Source organism: Blennius ocellaris, assembly GCF_963422515.1.
Source record: "Blennius ocellaris genome assembly, chromosome: 8".
NCBI lineage: Eukaryota > Metazoa > Chordata > Actinopteri > Blenniiformes > Blenniidae > Blennius > Blennius ocellaris.
Genome location: NC_137657.1, coordinates 7,701,345 through 7,719,826, shown reverse-complemented (window position 1 = coordinate 7,719,826; position 18,482 = coordinate 7,701,345). Strand labels below are relative to the sequence as shown.

At 41.3% G+C, this 18,482-nt stretch overlaps 1 protein-coding gene across 2 annotated transcripts in view; it reads left to right on the top strand.

The window, feature by feature from the left end:
- The window catches only part of dgkb (diacylglycerol kinase, beta), a gene marked incomplete at both ends in the record, with an annotated part of 70,052 nt that overhangs the window by 40,086 nt on the left and 11,484 nt on the right, over positions 1-18,482 (top strand). For both annotated transcript variants that reach the window (XM_080501365.1, XM_080501364.1), the window contains 2 exons: positions 2,280-2,344; positions 17,421-17,511. In XM_080501365.1, the coding sequence (XP_080357491.1) occupies positions 2,280-2,344; positions 17,421-17,511 (156 nt within the window). The remainder of the gene's footprint in view (positions 1-2,279; positions 2,345-17,420; positions 17,512-18,482) is intronic.

The following is an 18,482-nucleotide window of genomic DNA, read 5'->3' as shown; positions in this document are numbered from 1 at the left end:
TCAGGCAGCAGTGGTAAATAGGAATGTTACCAAGCATATTGTAAACATTTCAATTAAAACATTTTAGCTTTTCTTTTAATTTGTTCTTTTATTGTTTTAACACATTTCTTTCCTCTCACACTTGCCTTAAAGCCATGCTGCCAGGGTGAGTTTGTGAAGAAAATGACGTTTTTTTGGCAGATATTCCACTATATTTTGCACCAGAAGGTTTCATTCATATTGACTTTACGTTGAGAGTGCAGCCATTTTTGGTAGTAATTGTTTGGTTTTGTGAACGACATGTGATCATGTATACGCTGCGTTTGACTTCAAAGTTATTGTGACACTATTCTACCATTCCGGCCTGCTCAAGATGAAACTGGGCTTCATGTGGCCCCTGAACTACAATATGGTTCACATCGCTGCACTGTGCAAATGTACAATTCAAAAGTTTTGTGCGCGCATAAATCAATACCGTTTCCGTGCTTCGATTCCAAAAGTTCACTTTTTCGTCATCCCTGTTCCGAACATGCACAATACAGGTAAACAAAGGCGCCGTAGAGGAGTTCAGCATATAACCCAAAGAGGGGATATATTGTAGTCTAAATGCATTAACTCCATATACATACCCTGTTTTGTGAGTTCACGCAAACGTGAGGCACAGCAGACCGAGGCGGTGTTAATACGCTGGTGAAACGAGTCACACCACAATAACGTATGTAACATGAACTGCAACACCTTCATTCTCCACCAGCTCCGATGTGGCAGCAGTTCGAGCCCCAGGCCTCCGAGCCGAGAGCGAGGGAGAGAGGGAGAGGGGGAGAGAGAGGGAGAGGGGGAGAGAGGTCGAGAACGACATATAGACCGGGAGGGAGAGCGGAGAGGTGAAAGGAAAGGAGAGAGAAAACAACTTGGTTGCCAAGGTGTCGGCAGCATCCTGTAGATTAGTTGGGAGCTGTGATTACTCACAATGTGTGTTTAATTAATTAGCCGGTGTGGAGACGGCGTGCTGTTCATCGGGGTTTCTGTCAATACCCCTCCATCCCCGGCTCAGCCCCGCCGCCGCCGCCGCACGCAGATCCTCTCGTCGTATAGAAATGCACACCAGGGACAGCCAAGGTGTAAGTGAGCTGTGCAAGAAGCCCGGTTAGTGAACAGGAAGTTAACAATAGATGTGCTTGTGAAGGTTTACCTTGTGGATTGTCAATTCAAGCTGTTCAGTTATTCCACTTGTCGAAAACAATGTAGATTCTTAGGACCCCTTTTACACGACAATGCTTCTCGTGAACAAAGGGTCATTTTGGGTTTTTGTTTCAAAGCAGTTTCAACAGGTTTTTAAAAAGACGTCCGTTTCGCAATGGCAGAAATGCTGAAAACTGTGATTTTCATGTTGGGCCACTAGTGGCTGCTGTTTGTTTTTTGTAATGGAACTATATTCTATATATATAGTTAAATGTATTTTGCACACTTATATGTATTTGATGCGGAGGAGCAGCACCTGCAATTTCATTATATTTCTCATATAATGACAAATAAAGCTATCTAAAAAAAAATCTATCTAAATCTATACACTCGTATGTGTAAAGAACAATACGATATGAACAATGTGGCGTACGCCGACCTTTAAATAAATAGACAAAGTTGGACCGCTGTTACGAGTGACGCAGTTGGAGAGTTTTTGGGAAAGTTCCCCCTTGGCAGCTGTTTTCACAAAGTTGTGTTTTCAGTCTCTCTGAGCGTTGTTCTCGTGTAAACACAAATAGCTTTGTGTAAAAATGGCCTTAGTGAAGAGTCGTTCCAGCGGCCAGAAATGTCAAAGAGAACCCGGAAACAATGATTCTAAAGAAAATGATTTGTCAGTACTTGACACATCCTTAACCACATGTCTTCAAGTTGTTTTTAATGAGCTCTCTATCGTCATTCAACACAGTTTGCTGAGTTTTTAATCAGATGTTTTAATTCAATGTGCTTTTAACCTTCTGTGAGCCGGAAGAGGCTAATACACCTTTAAATTCTACCTTTAAATAAGAAGCATAACAATTGCTATTTCCAAATAAAAAAAATAAAATATAAAAAATAGGAAGCATAAGAAGACAGGTAATTCATGTAACACACAGACTTCAGCTGCACATTTTGCAAATAATGATTTTTCTTGTTGGTTTAACGTAGTGGTCCACATATCCAATCACGTGTATACTGACTTATTTTAGTGGCATAAATGAAATCCATGATCAGAAGCAATTGGAAGTAGAACATAGTCATACTAATGCATATAATGTATGCGTCCCTCTGTCTTTCAGGACGCCTCGATCGCACATCGTTTCCACGTCATGAGAGAGAAACACCCTGAGAAGTTCAACAGCAGGTATGTTGACGTGTTTTTTAAGACCCTGAGTCACCTTTTCCTTGTTATTCGGTGTGCAACAAAACAACAAAAGAAAACTATTTCAAGTGAAATTAGACTCTTTCGGGAAAATATGTTCCAGGAAATTACCAGATTTTTAAAGCTCCTTGTTGAGTTTGTTAAGTTTTTGTTTAATACGTTGATTCTTTCGAGGAAACATTTTTTTTGTTTTTGAACCCATTGTTGCAGTGATTGCTGCTTTTGGTATTAGAGTATTTTCTAATCTTGATGGATGGATGGATGGATGGATGGATGGATGGATGGATTTATTTATTGTACTTGCAGCCCTTCCCGGTGGTGTTAAATCTTGTCCTTGAGTTTTTGCAACCTGGGTTCAAATTGTAGTTGCAGCAGGAAGCGGATCCGGTGTTAAAAACAAAAAAAAAGCCAATCCTAAGGTGCAAATTGCAGCGACTTGCTGTATTGACCCCTGTAGAAGAAGGTTGAGCAGCCAAGTACAATTCAATTCACTTCAATTCAATTTTATTTATATAGCGCCAAATACAACACTATCTGACGCTATATATGATTTTTTTTTTTTTTTTCAAATGCTGCTACTGCACAGGGTTACCCTGACACAAGCGCACCACAGTCGTACTAAATAGTTCTTCTGCAAATCCGCGACTCAATTGATATTAAGATCAATGCTTTCATGCAGAGTGTCATTTGTCTTACAGTCCATCTTCTCCTGGGACTTGGTAGTTTTATTGTCAAGTCACCTGTAATAACGATCCAACTTAGTCTGTCGTCCGTCCATACAAATGTCTATGGATTCCCATGGTTAATGTTAGGAGCGTTTTGTAGAATAGAATAGAATAGAATGCTTTATTTGTCATCATATGAGTCATCTCATAAAATTGCAGGTGCTGCTCCCTTTGGCATCAAATACATACAAATGTGCAAAATCCACTTTAAATCGATATATATTTAACAGTGTAAAAGTACTCGTAAATTATTCGTGATGAAACGCGAAGGCACTTTTTAAACAGCACCAAATAGTGGCCCGACATGCTAACGTTTCTGCTGATTCTTTCCGTGTATATATGACATTTTTCTGGGGGAAGGAAGAAAAGAAAAAAAACACTGAATTGATGTGGTTTCACTTGAAACGTGGTCTTGTAAATTGACCCTTCACAACCGGCTCAGTACAGATCCAAAACCAGCATGTTCCTCATGTTTCTGATGCACAACTTGGTTTCACATCAGTGGCTGAGTATTACATATATTAATATAATATTACAAAGTGAATATAAGACAAACCCGCTTTCTTCAAACCTATTTCCAGTAAAAGCAAAAAAAACCCCAAAAAACCCAATAGAATAGTTTCAAGCCAACAAGAATAGTCAATCATGCTTTGGAAACATTAAAATACAAGGTCCCAGGCAGCACAGCACACACTGTTCAGTGTCGACGAAGCTCCAGTGCATTAGCAGGAACATGATGAGACCTCTTCACCACAACAGATTGTTTACCGCCGCTGCATGACGAATGAACGGGCCTCACATTCTGCATTTCTGATTACCTGGAGGAGATGCGTTCACCTTTGGAGACGAACAAATGTGGCATCTATGTTTCCATCAATATTTAACGTGTTCAATACATCTCCACTAGTGCCAGGGAGTAATTGCAGGCCTAATTGAATTTGCTTGGCTAGTTTGACGTCGTGGATCAGTCAGAGCGATGACACACAGCCCCCTAATAATCCCATTTGTACTCATTATCATATTTTACCCCGGCCCCAGCGCATCGTTGAGCCGGCCACGCTCTGGCAGAAAAGCCGGCGAAATGCTCCAGACTGATGCGAAACGGGTGAAAACAAAGCAGTAGTTTAACCGTTACCCGTGGTTACGGCAGACGTGGCGCCCCGTTGGACGAGAGCCAGATGGTGTAACAGCATCAGCTCCGGATTCCCTCATTAAACAAAGAGGGTGTGAGGCCGTCGCCATCCAGTCCAACATGGCGGCACGTCCTTTACAGATGTTTATCAACACACAAACGCACGACGCACCTCTGCTGTCCGATCCCATCATTTTAACATTGTGAAAAAAGATATTTTAAGAAGATTATTCTGTCTGTTATTTGAATTCAATTAATAATTCACATGGGGGAATGAGTTTAGGATCTCTCTATTACACACTATCCCTGCCAATTCAATAATGCATGATTATAGTTTATCAAGGCAGCATAGATTTTTATAAGATTTGTCCAAAGGGCTCGTGTCCACTGGAAGTGTATTGCGACTTGTCACCGAGTGGCAACTGCAGCTGGAGGTTCTTTACCAGGAATGCTTGTGACAGCTGAAGTAAAACGAGGCGTCTGTCCATGGAAAGCTCTTATTTAACTCGTATTTAAGCTTGAATAAGAAACTTCATAGGAGAAAATAGCACAAATAAGCAAAACTACAATGTATTGGTTTTGATGAAGATTTTAACATTGTTCTGGTATAATAAAAGTAACTAAAGACATCAGAAACAGAAACACTTTATTACCAGGTACCATTAAGAGAAATAAAAAATTACACCGTGAGAGATTGTTTGTGGTTTATGGTGCAAAAAAAGTAAACAGGAAAAAAGATTAAAATACATGAATGCCCAATAAAATATCACATAAATAAAACAATTTAAATTAAAAATATGCATAAACTTAAAAAAATGTCTAATTAAATTGCAATTCAAGGGTGTATTTATATAGAAATATTACATTTTAATATTCTATGAATACAAACTGCTAATAAGTGTCACATATATTTTTTAATTCATATTATTCATATTACAACACAACACATTTTCCATACATGATTCTTTAATAAATATATAGAGAAACTAATTGGTTGTGAAGAAGTTTTCATGATTTTCACCTGCTCTGAGCGCTTATATATGCCTCTTTGTTAAATTGTGCTTTGTTAAATCTTTTAATTAAATATTTTTTTAATGATTCTCCTTATAAATTATCTGCACTATGTAATTATTCATATATTCAGTGAATGAACGAAAAACTGTTAAAATCTCTATCTTGTATGCAAACTGTTTCTTAAACTCAAATAACCTAAAAAAAATAAAAAAGAAAGATCCTCATTATTATTGTTCATTGTACTGTTGTCTTCTTATCTTGCATTTTTTTCAAGGTCGAAAAGAGAAAACGACTGAGATTTCATTGTGTGACGGAGCTTCTCCTCCCATGTGAACCTAAATCTACACATTCTACTGTGACCTTATAGAAACCCAACATATAATAAACACGTAGAGTGAGTGAACAAGTAAAAAGCATAATTAGGAATCAACACTTAGTTCTGAGATGTGTTGTTGATGAAATCCAGAGGTCATAACCTCCCCCGACACACACACACACACACACACACACACACACACACACACACACACACACACACACACACACACACACACACACACACACGCACACACACTTTCTCTTTTCCTCCTCTTCATTTGACTCATTCTATCCATCTTCTGTATTTGCACCTTGGGCTGATTACAGGGTAAAGGTGTGAAGATTTGACACTCGGCAGATAGATTCATTTACTGCCACTGCCGGACCTGGAGGTGATAATGAGGTCGAGGATTAAAAGCAGACAATCAGTCGGCCCGTGACGAGGGGCTGCCCCTCCTCCTCCTCCTCCTCCTCCTCCTCCCCCTCGACCGCCTTGTTAAAATACACTGGCCCCCTTTTCTCTCTCTCTCTCTCTCTCTCTCTCTCTCTTCTTTTTTCTGCTGATCTCTCATGTAATTACACACTAATCTCTTGACTCTGAGGGGAAGAGACAAATAGTGAGAGGGGAGCCAGGTTTGTGCCGTTGCACTGAGGCTTCCTTCTCTTCCACTCTTCGTCGTCTCCCGACGAAGAGCCACGGTTTCGGAGGGAAGGTTGCGTTTGCACGGCAACGTTTTGAAAACGATGCCCGCGTGCAAGGAGACGGCAGAAATGCTGAAAACAACCTAGCGAGTGTGCAGGGTCACGAGTCAGTGCCGTCATGACACTCCGGAGGCCGCCGTTGTTGTTATTGTCCATCTACTGAGCATGTGCAGAACAACTGTTTACTATCTGGTGCGCCGTGGCAACATTACAGAAAAATTGCATTCCCCCCCGTTTCCAAGGAGACAGAACCTAAACACTTTCGGAAGGTTGCGTTCAATGGCGCCAAGGACGTTGTTGTATATAAAGACCCAGAAAACACAACAGAAGTTTTCTGTTTTCACTTGAAAAGCGAATAAACGAGTCCTAAAACAGCATAAATCCTCCAGGTTTTCTTTCCCCAAACAGTCTAAAAAGAGAATATATTTGAAGTGAATTGGTGTGAATATGCACAACGTCTCAGTGAGGATGAGCTCCAGCCCTCCGTGACACGAGTTCCAACAAAATAGAAGCTAAATGAATAGATGGAGGAACTCGAACCTTCTGAAAATATCAGTCAGTCGTTCTCTCATCTACAGGTTAATGATTAGGTGTCTTTCATTTTTGCCAGCATATCAAATATGTATGAGCTATAGCTTTGCTCATACTTAAGTTTTTAACGTATTTTATATTCATATTTTCACGCCTTTTTTTTTTTTTTTTTTAGCATATTTTGTGAATTCTTCCACTCATTTAACCACATGAATAGGCTGATATACTGTGTAAAAGCGTGCTAAAGAGCTCACACTAATACACTGTTTTCAGTTTGCATGAAGGTTTTGCATGACTCAGGTCCTGTTTACACAAGAGCAGCCTGCTGGAAACAGTATCACATTCATGTTAATTCCTTGTGTTGGACATGCTAGTGGAGGGAATTATCAAACATACTGAAGCGTGTTTGCAGCAGGAAATGTGTCTCACTATAACAACAGCATCTCTGCTTTAAATGTGATTTTACCTCTGTTTAAAATGTAAAATGTGTGTGTGTGTCTACATGAATCAATTTGCTTAAGGTTCTCCCAGTATTACACATAACTTGGTAAACACACCTGATGATCCATACGTGAAACAAAACTTTTAGTAAATTAGGCCAAAGGAGTCCAGTGTTCATTCATCTGAAAGGCATCTGAGTTGCTGAGTGAGTGAGAAAGAAAGGGAACTCGGGAGTTTCTTGTAATTGGCTGTCTTGTGAAGTCTTAATAGAGCACACGCAGTATTATTAGCAGAGCTGTCGGCACTGCGTCGGCCACTTTTCAGACTTATCCAGTAAAGTTACATTAGTAGTCGGAAGCCTTCACTCATATTAAACTTTGTCACACATCCTGGGTATTCAATGTTTTTTTTTTTAATGGAAAAACTTGTAATAGAGCAACTAAAACAAATGATCTGAAAACAAATTTGAACAAAGTTACTTATAAACTACTGAGTGAGCGTCGATAGTGTCCAGCATGAAAATACTCAGATATGTTGACAGACCCTCCGGCAAGTAATCTTACTTCAGCTGTTAAAAAAAGCAAATAATGCAATGTTTGTGCACTTCTTCAACAGTTTTGCAATTCAAAACAGCAAACTGATCCGACATGTGGAAGCAAATTGTCTTAAACACACCTTTTTGTTTGAATGAGAAAGTAGACTGGCTTAAATCAGAGGCGCCAATCTCTTTATAATTCAGGGTTAAATAATAGAATCATAATCTACAAATAACTGCAACTCTTTGTTTTAGTGCAACAAATTATTAATATATTATTACAAAGTTCACATTTAATGAAGTGTTCTTCAACACATGACAAACCTGAAAGTTGGCTTAAGAACTAATAATGAAAAACACAAGAATTAAAAAAAAGGTTGAAAAGGAACATGTCATATGAATATAGAGTACGAGAGCCAAGATTTGTCGAGCAAAGTTGAAACAAAATGGCAAAAAAATAAATAAAAAGTGACAAAAATGTGGTGAAAACTCTCGAGGACTCAGAAAAATGCAATTTTCCTCTAAGTAGCAGGTATTAATGATGTGCATTGATCTCAGCAAGAATGAAGTGTTACTCCATCGCCATGGAAACCGTCAGCCAGGCCAACCACACAGAGAAAGACCAGGGTTATTTAGCTCATTAATTATTGATAACAATAAAAGCGGCTCAGTTTGTAGAGTGGTTTGCCTTCAGATCCCAGTGTTGGCAGTTTGACTCCCCTTCCGCTCTGTCTGGATGTTGAAGTGGTCTTGGGCAAAACACTGAATCTCAGGTTGAGTGAATGGGTGAATGTGAGCGATTTAGACATTTTAGACCCACAAAAGACATTTGAGTCGTCGATATTTCACGATTTTGCACTCCTTAGTTAAAAATGTGCTTATGCTTTGTATTGAGCCGACTCCCAGCAGGTGTCCTCCCTCAGGAGCCAGCGGAGGATCATTTTCATTTTATTTATTTATTTTGGAAAAACATAATTGGCCTCTGCAGTCGCATCTCCAGCACCAATTAGCCTCACGACAACTGTCGGAGGAGGAAACATCTGATTTGGGAACGTCGGCGCTGCGGCGGCTAAATGTTTGTTTCTTCTGCAGCCCTCCGTCGTTTTTTGGACTTTGATGCTCCCGTGATATTTGCTCTGCATACACTGAGCTATTTTCGGTCCTGAGACATCTAACACCGTCGGGCCGCTCCTCCGGAGCCCCTCCGCCCCTCCACCCCTCCGCGGCCCCTCCGCCTCTCGCTGTGCTGTGTAACCATCCCGAGTTAACCTTTCCTGAAGGCACAGGGAAGCCCGGGCATGAAGCACTCTTTAGCATAATGAGTATGTTCATCAAAGCGCTGCGACGTGCCGGATTCACCCACACACACACACACACACACACACACACACACACACACACACATCAACACACCCATGCTGATGTGTGCGCATGCCAGCGCGGGCGCGCATGTGTTTCCTGCTGAGCTGGGAACGAGGCCACAGGTGATGGCGCTCCATATTACACATGCACAGGCTCTCATTCACACACACACACACACACACACACACACACACACACACACACACACACACACACACACACACACACACACACACACACACACACACGGTGGACCTCAGTAGTGGCCGCCCTCAGACCTCATTTGAGGATGAAATCGTTTATTTGACCAAAGTGTCATTTATAATTAATGACCACTTGTGTGTAATTTAGAGGGATCTCACCTGTGGCCCTGTCCCCTGCTCAGTGGGAGCACACACACACACACACACACACACACACACACACACACACACACACACACACACACACACACACACACACACTGCACCCTTAATCGAGGAGCTGGGAATATTTTCTTTTTCTTTTAAGTTGATTTCACAGATTCACTTTAAACTGAATCGAATCACACGTTCATCCACCAACCACAGTAAAACTATTTTACAGAAACACACCTTAAATTCGTGCTCGTTAATTAACGGCACCGCTTTATGTTTATTCAAGATATCTGACAGATCTCATGAATTAAAGCCAACTGCAAAAATTGAGATTCAGCTTCCTGCTTTTAAATCAAGGGGATGCTTGTTTTTAATTGATCCACACCTTTAATAAAACACTTGAATTTTTGATAAAGTCACGAGTCTCTTAACAACTCACTCATCCTGCAAATTTCGTCAGTGTTTAAATCTGCAGCTATACTTTCGCTCGTATATCCTCTTCATGTTTCTGTGAATCCCCCTCTTCATGGAAAACGCTCTATTGTCTGAGGTAATATGCAGTTTTCACAGTATTTCACAGATTAGAGGATGCAGGGAAAAGTGGCCTTGGTGGATAGTGGTTGGTGAAGATTTCGCAGGGAATGTCAGTGAGGAGTAGAAAACAGACGTTTGTGTAGAAAAGTGGAGAGTAAAAGTAAAAAATAAACCTGAGATATTGATGTTGAGCAACGTGCCACCTCTGGTTCATTTAGATTGTATATTCCTTTATTAGTCCAACGACAGATGATGCTGCAGTAAAGCTGAGAGGGCATAAAAAAAACTGCACAGACGTTCACGAAATTATAAGAAACACGACATCAGGAAGTTGTATACAATATTCAAATCAATAACCTTTTATTCATGGAGCACCATTAAAAACAGTTACATCAAGGTACTTTCACATAGATATATAACATAAGTAATACACAATATTGAAGTATATAAAGTAGTATACAATTATGGTAAATATACTCAATTAAAGACATAAATGCTTGATAAATATAGAATGCATTGGATGATAAATATATTTACCACATAATAGATACAAAATATACAATCTTACATGCAACATAGTATAAAAAAACTGAATCACACAATATATGCAGAACAATTAGTTCAATAATATATTCACGTTTTTTGCAAGATATAGTATAGACATTGTATAAGCAATAGAAAATGGTATCATATATACAATAAATGCAAGACATTGTAAAAGAGGGCAGAAAGCAGAGGTTCATTGCAGGTTTTACACAAAGATACAACCAAATATACACCAACAAGGTCACCAGGGACTTATACCTGCATAGATTCCCTGCAGAACATGCAAACTCCCCCCCTTACCTCTGCTGTCGATGACCTTTAATGGCGAATGTGAAACGAAAAGAAAATGCAGACTTAAAAACATTACACTCACTTCAAAGTATATTTTTTTTCAACAAAGTTGTGTGCATTTGATCAATTTATCCGTATATCTCCTGTAAGAAAACAACGCGCCACTTGGAGTCATTGCAGCGGTAAAAAGAGAAATACATTTTTCAGGCCGCTCGCTGCGTCTCTGAAGGCAAGACGCTGCGGCTCGGGTCGTTTCTCAAACTGCCAGGCGGCGTCGGGCCGCTCCAGGCGGTGTCATGTTAAACAAAACAGAGCATTGATGCAATGCACAAAGAGTTGGTTATGTCAATGCGATATTTATCACCTCTGATCAAGAAGAAATTAGTGTGAAAATAAGGTCGTAGATCATTGTGGGTTAGATTAAGTGTCAAGAGGGGGAGAGAGAAGAAAATCAATGGCGGTGTGGCTGGCGTTCAGTGTGGCCGGTGGAGGGAAAGTGCACCGAGAGGTGCCGTGGCCCCGGGAAAGCGACGCTACGCTGAAGCTCATCGCTTCTGACATCCTTTAATGTGGTGACCAAGCAGGGTTGGTTTGATGAGCATGGAGGGGCTGTTTGTCCAGATTCACGCTGTTTGAGCTGCATTTGTCTTTCTCTTGCACGGCCCACCTGTCAGACTGGGGACTGTAGGAACATGGGTCAGTTGTGAAACTTCCAATTTATCCTCAGAGGAACAAGTTAGAATTCACTTCATCTGCTCCGATCATGCTCACTATAGGCCACAAGTTTTAAACGTGTCTCACGGGTGACAATCGGCCCGGCACAGGGTTCCACCTAGACCAGGGGTCGGCAACCCGCGGCTCTTTGGTCCCTCCACTGCGGCTCCTTGAGCCTCGGTCCCACTGCAGTTCATCCCGGAGGGACGTAAGGAGGCAAGGCCACCCAGAGTGCAGTCCCGCTACAAAGAGTGGTAAAATGTACGGTCGTGATGTAACGTCATTACGCAACAATAATGGATTTAGAACGTAGAATTGCAGCTGCGGGTCATAACAGCGACTCAACTGGTGTCTGAAGCCGGGAGCTTCCTGTGCCTTTCACAGTAAAACTGCTGCGCTGTGGAGCACCGACAATTCCGGGAGGTTCATTGTAGACTTGTTGAGAGTGACGGAACATTCTAGTGAATTACACAACAACTATAGGACATTAAAGCCACACCACTCACACTCATGGTTCTAACAATCCACATCTCCCACATGTATCTTCCATTTTAATAATGTGTAGCAATAAAGGAGCTGATAGCTGCAATGCATTATGGGAGTTTCTGTTTGTCATTTGTGTTTTAAATGTAATTATTAGGGGTTATGTTAGATTTGTAGTGTTGGTAACAATTGTGTTGTGTTGTGTTTTTGTTACTTAGTTCATGTAGTTTAGTTTATTAGTTGTAAGTTGTCAACCAGCAGTGAAGAAGGTTTTGTGTGTCGTGTCGTCCTGGCGTGGTCTGCCTGTGGGACTGTCAAAATAAAATGTGTATGGTTCTTTGAGTGTTGTGTTCGGTTGGAAATGGGACCAAATGGCTCTCTGGGCATTAAAGGTTGCTGACCCCTGATCTAGACCGTTGTTTGACCCAGCGCCGTGTGAAATTTACACAGAACACAATAAATTATTTTCTTTTTTTTTTTAAATAAAAGTGACAGTTTCACTGCGACCACAGTGTTTTACGAGTCAATGGAAGAAAACACGTGTTGAGGGTGTAAACCTTAATTTTAGATAGTTAGTGTCGTCGTATTGAGAAATCTGAGATTTCTGCACGTCTGCCAAAGCTTGACCTCGACTCAGGAAACAAAAAAAAGTTTCAGGATCACCTCAAATTTAATGGAATCTTCAATGGCCTAATATATATCTGTGGGGAAACTTTCAACGAAGTCCCTGCAGTTGTATCTATGCTGATGATTTTGTAATGAAGGGGGAACCCACATTTTAAACATAAACACTAAATTTCAGAAGAAAATCACTTAAAACTCTTGATAAGAGGCTTGATAAGAAATCTTAAAATAAGATTTGTTAATCTAGATTCATGGTTATACTGTAAAATCGCTGACTAAAAATAAGTGAATAACTTGTAAAAACAAGTCAAAGACGACTGGCGGCCTCCAGCGCGTCGTGTTAAATGTTCCAGACGACCATTGAGAAGGTGGAGGATGATGACAGAAAACGCTCCCCTGCCACCCCTACTTTTGTTTTGATGCCTCGACTTGTGCAACGGGATCATTTGGAGTCTCCTGTTGTCTCTGTCTTCGTGTCCTCGGTCTGCGTTCGCCTCGTTCAGTTTTGCTCCACGATTTGTTTGTGCAAATGAGCGACACCTCGGCGGCTCTGGACACCCGAGCCTTTGTTTTTCCTTCTCCGGCTGATGTTGCGCTGCACACCGCGAGAGCTGTGGCTGCGGTTGCACTTTGCATCGATACGCTGCGGGTACGATCCCAGCAGAGGCCTGGTGGCCGCTACACACTCTGCGCTGCTGGTCCGGCGAGCGCAGCCCCTCTCTTTGAATACACAAATGGCTTCTGAGACGTCCCGGGAAGATGCGGCGGCTCAACGTCAGCCAACGGCTTAAGTAAATGGCCAGTTTATGTTCACTTTTATTACGCTTACCATAAAGTAAGGTCCTCTTAATCTACCTTAAAAGTATCATCGTGCTCAAATAGACTCGCCATTAATCCTGAAAGGAGCTGGACGCTGGTGGAGACGCTCCCGGCAGCCCGTCGAACGAGGGCCGGTGTTTGGCAGATAACAAACGACAATCCGATCCGGCCAATGAGATGCTCTTAATTACCTAATGAACGGGGACATGAGGTGATTTGTTGCCATGGTGCGCTTGTTAGGTTAAGTGGTGGGAATCGACAGGAGGGTCAGATGTTTTGTCTTCCCGTATCTCCTTCTTCTGCGTTTGGTTCTGGTCGGTTTGACTCGTGGCGGCAGTTTCTGTCGAGGGGTGCAGCTTGTGAAAGGGACGACTTTCAGGTTTTGGCGAGAGGAATGCAGATGTGAGGTTCTAATTCTACAACATGACACTATATAAAAAGTTTGATTGTTTGGTTAAGTATAGATGATAACAGAGTGTCATTTGTAATAAACCCATATTTCACTTTAGAAGATGTCAGATGTGGAAACTAAAATGATTCTTTTTTTTACATTTTCATGGAAAAGTCACATTTAATAGAAAGAAAAGTCACGTTAAATTTTCTTTCACAAATCTCAAAGCAACTAGTGGAGGATTAAACAAATAATTTGATTGAAAGTCAATTGAAAATGATTGAATTCTGTTGTTTGTTTGTTGTTGGGGGTTTTTTTTTGGGGGGGGGGTACTTTTAGTTTTTCTTTGATCAGAACTTCATTCCAATGATATTGTCTGATTCAAATAACCCATTTTAAGTTCATCCATTCTTTTGGGTTAAAAACCACCGATTTTGAAAATAGTTGATGAAGGGAGGTTGAGAAGGAGTTTTGAAGAATTTAGCTTCGACGTTAGAGAAGTTAAGATTGCAGTTGCCCAAAGTCCGAAATATAGGAAAGAACCTCTTGTTGCCTGAGGTGTTTCCTTCAGGACTCTGGTGCAGAACGGCGGGACGTCACTGGGAGGATTTCACTGTTGCAGGATCTGAACCAGCGTCACCGTCTGAGTTAACTTGTCTGTTGGATTCGACCGGCCTTTACTTCACTCACCATCAGTGACCCTGTCAGACAGTCACTGCTTCACTGGTTTTCTTTGTTTGGACAACTTTTGATCAATATTGACTGTAGATCCATAAGCAGTCGTCTTGTGGCTGGACCTTTTGTGAATCTCACTCAAATCCTTGCATTTGTTTATTTGTGTTGTTTCTCGCACATCAGCTTGGTGGAGAACGTGTCAACCTGCCCCTTGATTTCACTTTAAACTTACGAACATCCCGGCAAACCAACAGCGCGAGTAAAAAGGAATGCAAAACATTACCTCTACTGACTTAATGTCCTTCATCTGCCGCAGTGTTTGAATATGCTTTTCAGAGTATCTACCTTCATTTGTTTATGTGCAAACTTGCGCAGGCTTGTGTTCATGTGATCTCTCGGGACCCCCCCCCCCCCTCCTCGCCACCACCACCACCACCGCTGAGCTCAGAGGCTCCTGATGACGAGGATGATGATGCTGCTGGAGGAGGAGGAGGAGGAGATGCAGGGGTGCGTTGTTGTGTGAAGCCTCTCCTCTCAGCAGGGCCCTCGGCCCTCCTGCCTCGTCCCTCCTCCCGCTCTTATTGACCATGTTGCACATTATGAATCAACCGCGAGTCGGTCTACCTAGCAAGTACCCTAATGAAAGCTCATTTATAAAGTGGCTAAATGGTCCTGACAAAAGTCCTAATGAGGAAATCAATAATTCAGTGATTGTTACTCTGCTTATACTAATACGTCCCTCTTGTAGTGCTTTGATTCCAGTGAGGAGAAGGCCATTATTTACTGTGCTCGGTTCTCATGTGTCAGCTTTTCTTTTTTCCTCATCTTTTCTTGAATTGAAAAGATTAATTATTGGCTGTGGTCTGTCGCTTTTTCTTTTTTTGGGGGGGGCGAGATCAACGGCAGTCTTTGGGAAAAGAAAGATAAAGCCCAGCATCATTTATAGTGAATATAATTGGATATTTGAAATTTGGGATACTGAACCTGTTTGCATATCCGGTAATGATTGGAGTGTAAATCAGTCCGTCAGGCTGTTTAACTGTAATAATAGCGAACATGTATATCTATTTTTTTTTTTTTTTTTTACCACTTTAACCAGTTGAGGGGTGCAGGTGACTGATCCCAGCAGACAGAAGAGGAACTTCTCACCGTGAGGCCTGTGGAGAGCACAGGGTTCTTCTCAATGTGTAACGTATAATGTCCTCCATATGGTGAGACATTTAAAACAAATTGGTTTCTATCGGTCACTGTTGCCTGGAATTTTCACACATCTGTGATTGGACCATGTCTCCATTCAGTTTTAATATGTCAACAAACATATTAACCACTAAAACTCCCAAGAGATTTGATGTTTATTGTATGTTTCCGGTATAAATGTCACTCTGTTGGTAAGTTGGGATTGTCTCCAACACACAAACGTAAGTTGTGCTAAAATGTTCTCGCCTGATAAAGTTGTTTTGATGACATATCTGCTGAAGTATATACAATCTGTTTCTACCTGAAGATTAGAAAACAAAAGGGACATTTGTTCTGATTTGGTCTCCACCACCTTCTTTAGCTCCAGTGAGCCACATCACACATTCCTATTTATCAGAGCCAAAAGAAAAACTATTTTTCCCAAGTTTAACAGCCCTCAACCAACTAGTCCCATACACAGCACTTTATGATCTGATATATTGTCGCAAATTATACATTTGATCTCAAAATGTTAACCTTTTAAATGCGTCAGGATGCGTTCAAGTCTTATATTTTGTACGTCTTCTAAAAAAAGATGATTTCTTTATTACTTTACAGCGTATTTTGGAGTAAATGAGGATGAATTCAAGTTCAAAGATGCAGCTAATAGATTGTCTGAACGTCCATCAATGTTCATGCAACACCTCTTTAATGTCTGTTTAAGTTTAAAACTGGTTTTGATCTGTTTAGTTCAAGATTCAGATCATTTAAAAACTGGGACGTGTCGAGACAACAAGTTACTTTCATGTCATTTCTCTTCAGTTCATCTGTTTCTAAACATGATTTGTCCTGATTGACACTTTACCAATAAATCACATAAATGATCCGAGGGGCCGGGGGTAGATATCCAGGTCTCAATTAAACGACTGCTGTAATGTTTTATTCGTGTGGACTTGAGAGAAAGAGCCTGGCTTGTATGGAGACAGATGGTGACTCACCCCTGCAAGGTCATTGATCATCAGCCTCAGCTCTGGGAGTGTGTGTGTGCGTGTGTGTGTGTGTGTGTGTGTGTGTGTGTGTGTGTGTGTGTGTGTGTGTGTGTGTGTGTGTGTGTGTGTGTGTGTGTGTGTGTGTGTGTGTGTGTGTGTGTGTGTGTGTGTGTGTGTGTGTGTGTGTGTGTGTGTGTGTGCGCTGGAGGAAGCCCGGGGAGCAGCACCCCAGCCCTCCGTTAATTGCAGGGGCAGGTAGATTACCCTCTTCTGCCCCTCCCTGGGCCTTAATGTTTGGGCAGGGGCCCCCATGCGCTCCCTCAGCTGCCTCCTTAACTGGCTTCAGATTCATCACTACGCTTCAATCTGTGATTAATGAAGCACATTATGCATTCTTTGGAGATTAATGACGGTGTGAATTTTGGTCAGCGGTAAACACTGGAGGTGTATTTCCTGCGTAGATGAGAAGATCCTTTTTTTTTTTTCTTTTTTTTTTTTTCAAGTGTGAATCAAACAGAAGCGGGGCCTTTATGGAGTTTGATTCTCTTTTATACAGGCTCAGCTTTTAGGAAACCAGAGACAAAAGTGCAGCAGCTTCAGATTTTGATGTGAAGAAAACAGGTTTCCTTTTTTTTTTTTCTTTTTTTTCTTCTTGGTGCTCCCTTTGCAGTTCCTGTTTGTGTTGTCTCTTTTCTCCCAGAACAAAGAATAAGCTGTGGTACTTTGAGTTCGGCACTTCGGAGACTTTTTCGGCCACGTGTAAGAAGCTGCACGACTTTCTGGAGGTGGAGGTAAATCAAAACTAAATACTTTGTGGAGGCTTTTACAGGAAGCGTTTTAGGAAGCCACCCCCGCTTCTGTAACGCCGCTCTTTGTAGTGGAGCTGCCGTGCGCAGTCAGGTGAGAGCAATCCTGCCAGGTAAAAATATTCCCGTATATTTCCATAAATAGGACACATTTATACCTGTTCCAGCATCTAGACAGAGTGCTGATGTGTGAAGGCTATCTGTGCACCTTCCCTCCCACTTCTCACAGAGCCTCAGTTCAACACGCAGGTAATTAGCCCTACATGACCCCGCTGTGTGTGATATTGAGTGATAATGAAGATGGCGTCTATACAATTCATCTTCGCCCCTCTCAGAACTCTCCACACAATGCAGAGGTCTGTATTAATTAGTGCTGGCAAGTATCTACAGTCCTGCAGCAGGCATGAAGGCGAACAGTATTACAAACACCCCCTGTGATAGTCTTACTGGGATAACGAGTGGTCATTGTGGACAGCAGTGAAGGGCGTTCTCGTTTTATTTTGCCCTCTGTTCCACCTGATAAGGTCAAATTTAAAAGAAGGGATTTTCTCCATGAAAAGGCTTCACCACAATTCCAAACGGAAAACAAGAAGCTCCCCTCCCAAACAGAATCTGATCGAATTGGTTTTAAGGACCAGGTGGGAAAATTGTGGTTGCATAGTAGTATAATAAGGTAATATCAACAGGATTAATGATCCCATATTCTGATACGCTTTGCTTTTTTTTCTTGTTGTTGTTGTTCTTTTAGCCTAAAAGAGCAAAAATTCTACAACTGGAAGAGATTTTAGGCCTCATTTATATTTGTCTGATCCCTTCACGAACATGTAACTATCAACAGCTCACAACAATAGTGATATATATGCAATATTAAGAAAATGATGCACTTTAATCAATGTGAAAAAGTGCTGCATAAAACAAAAACTAGTATTGATGTGCACGCGATAAAAAGAGAAGCA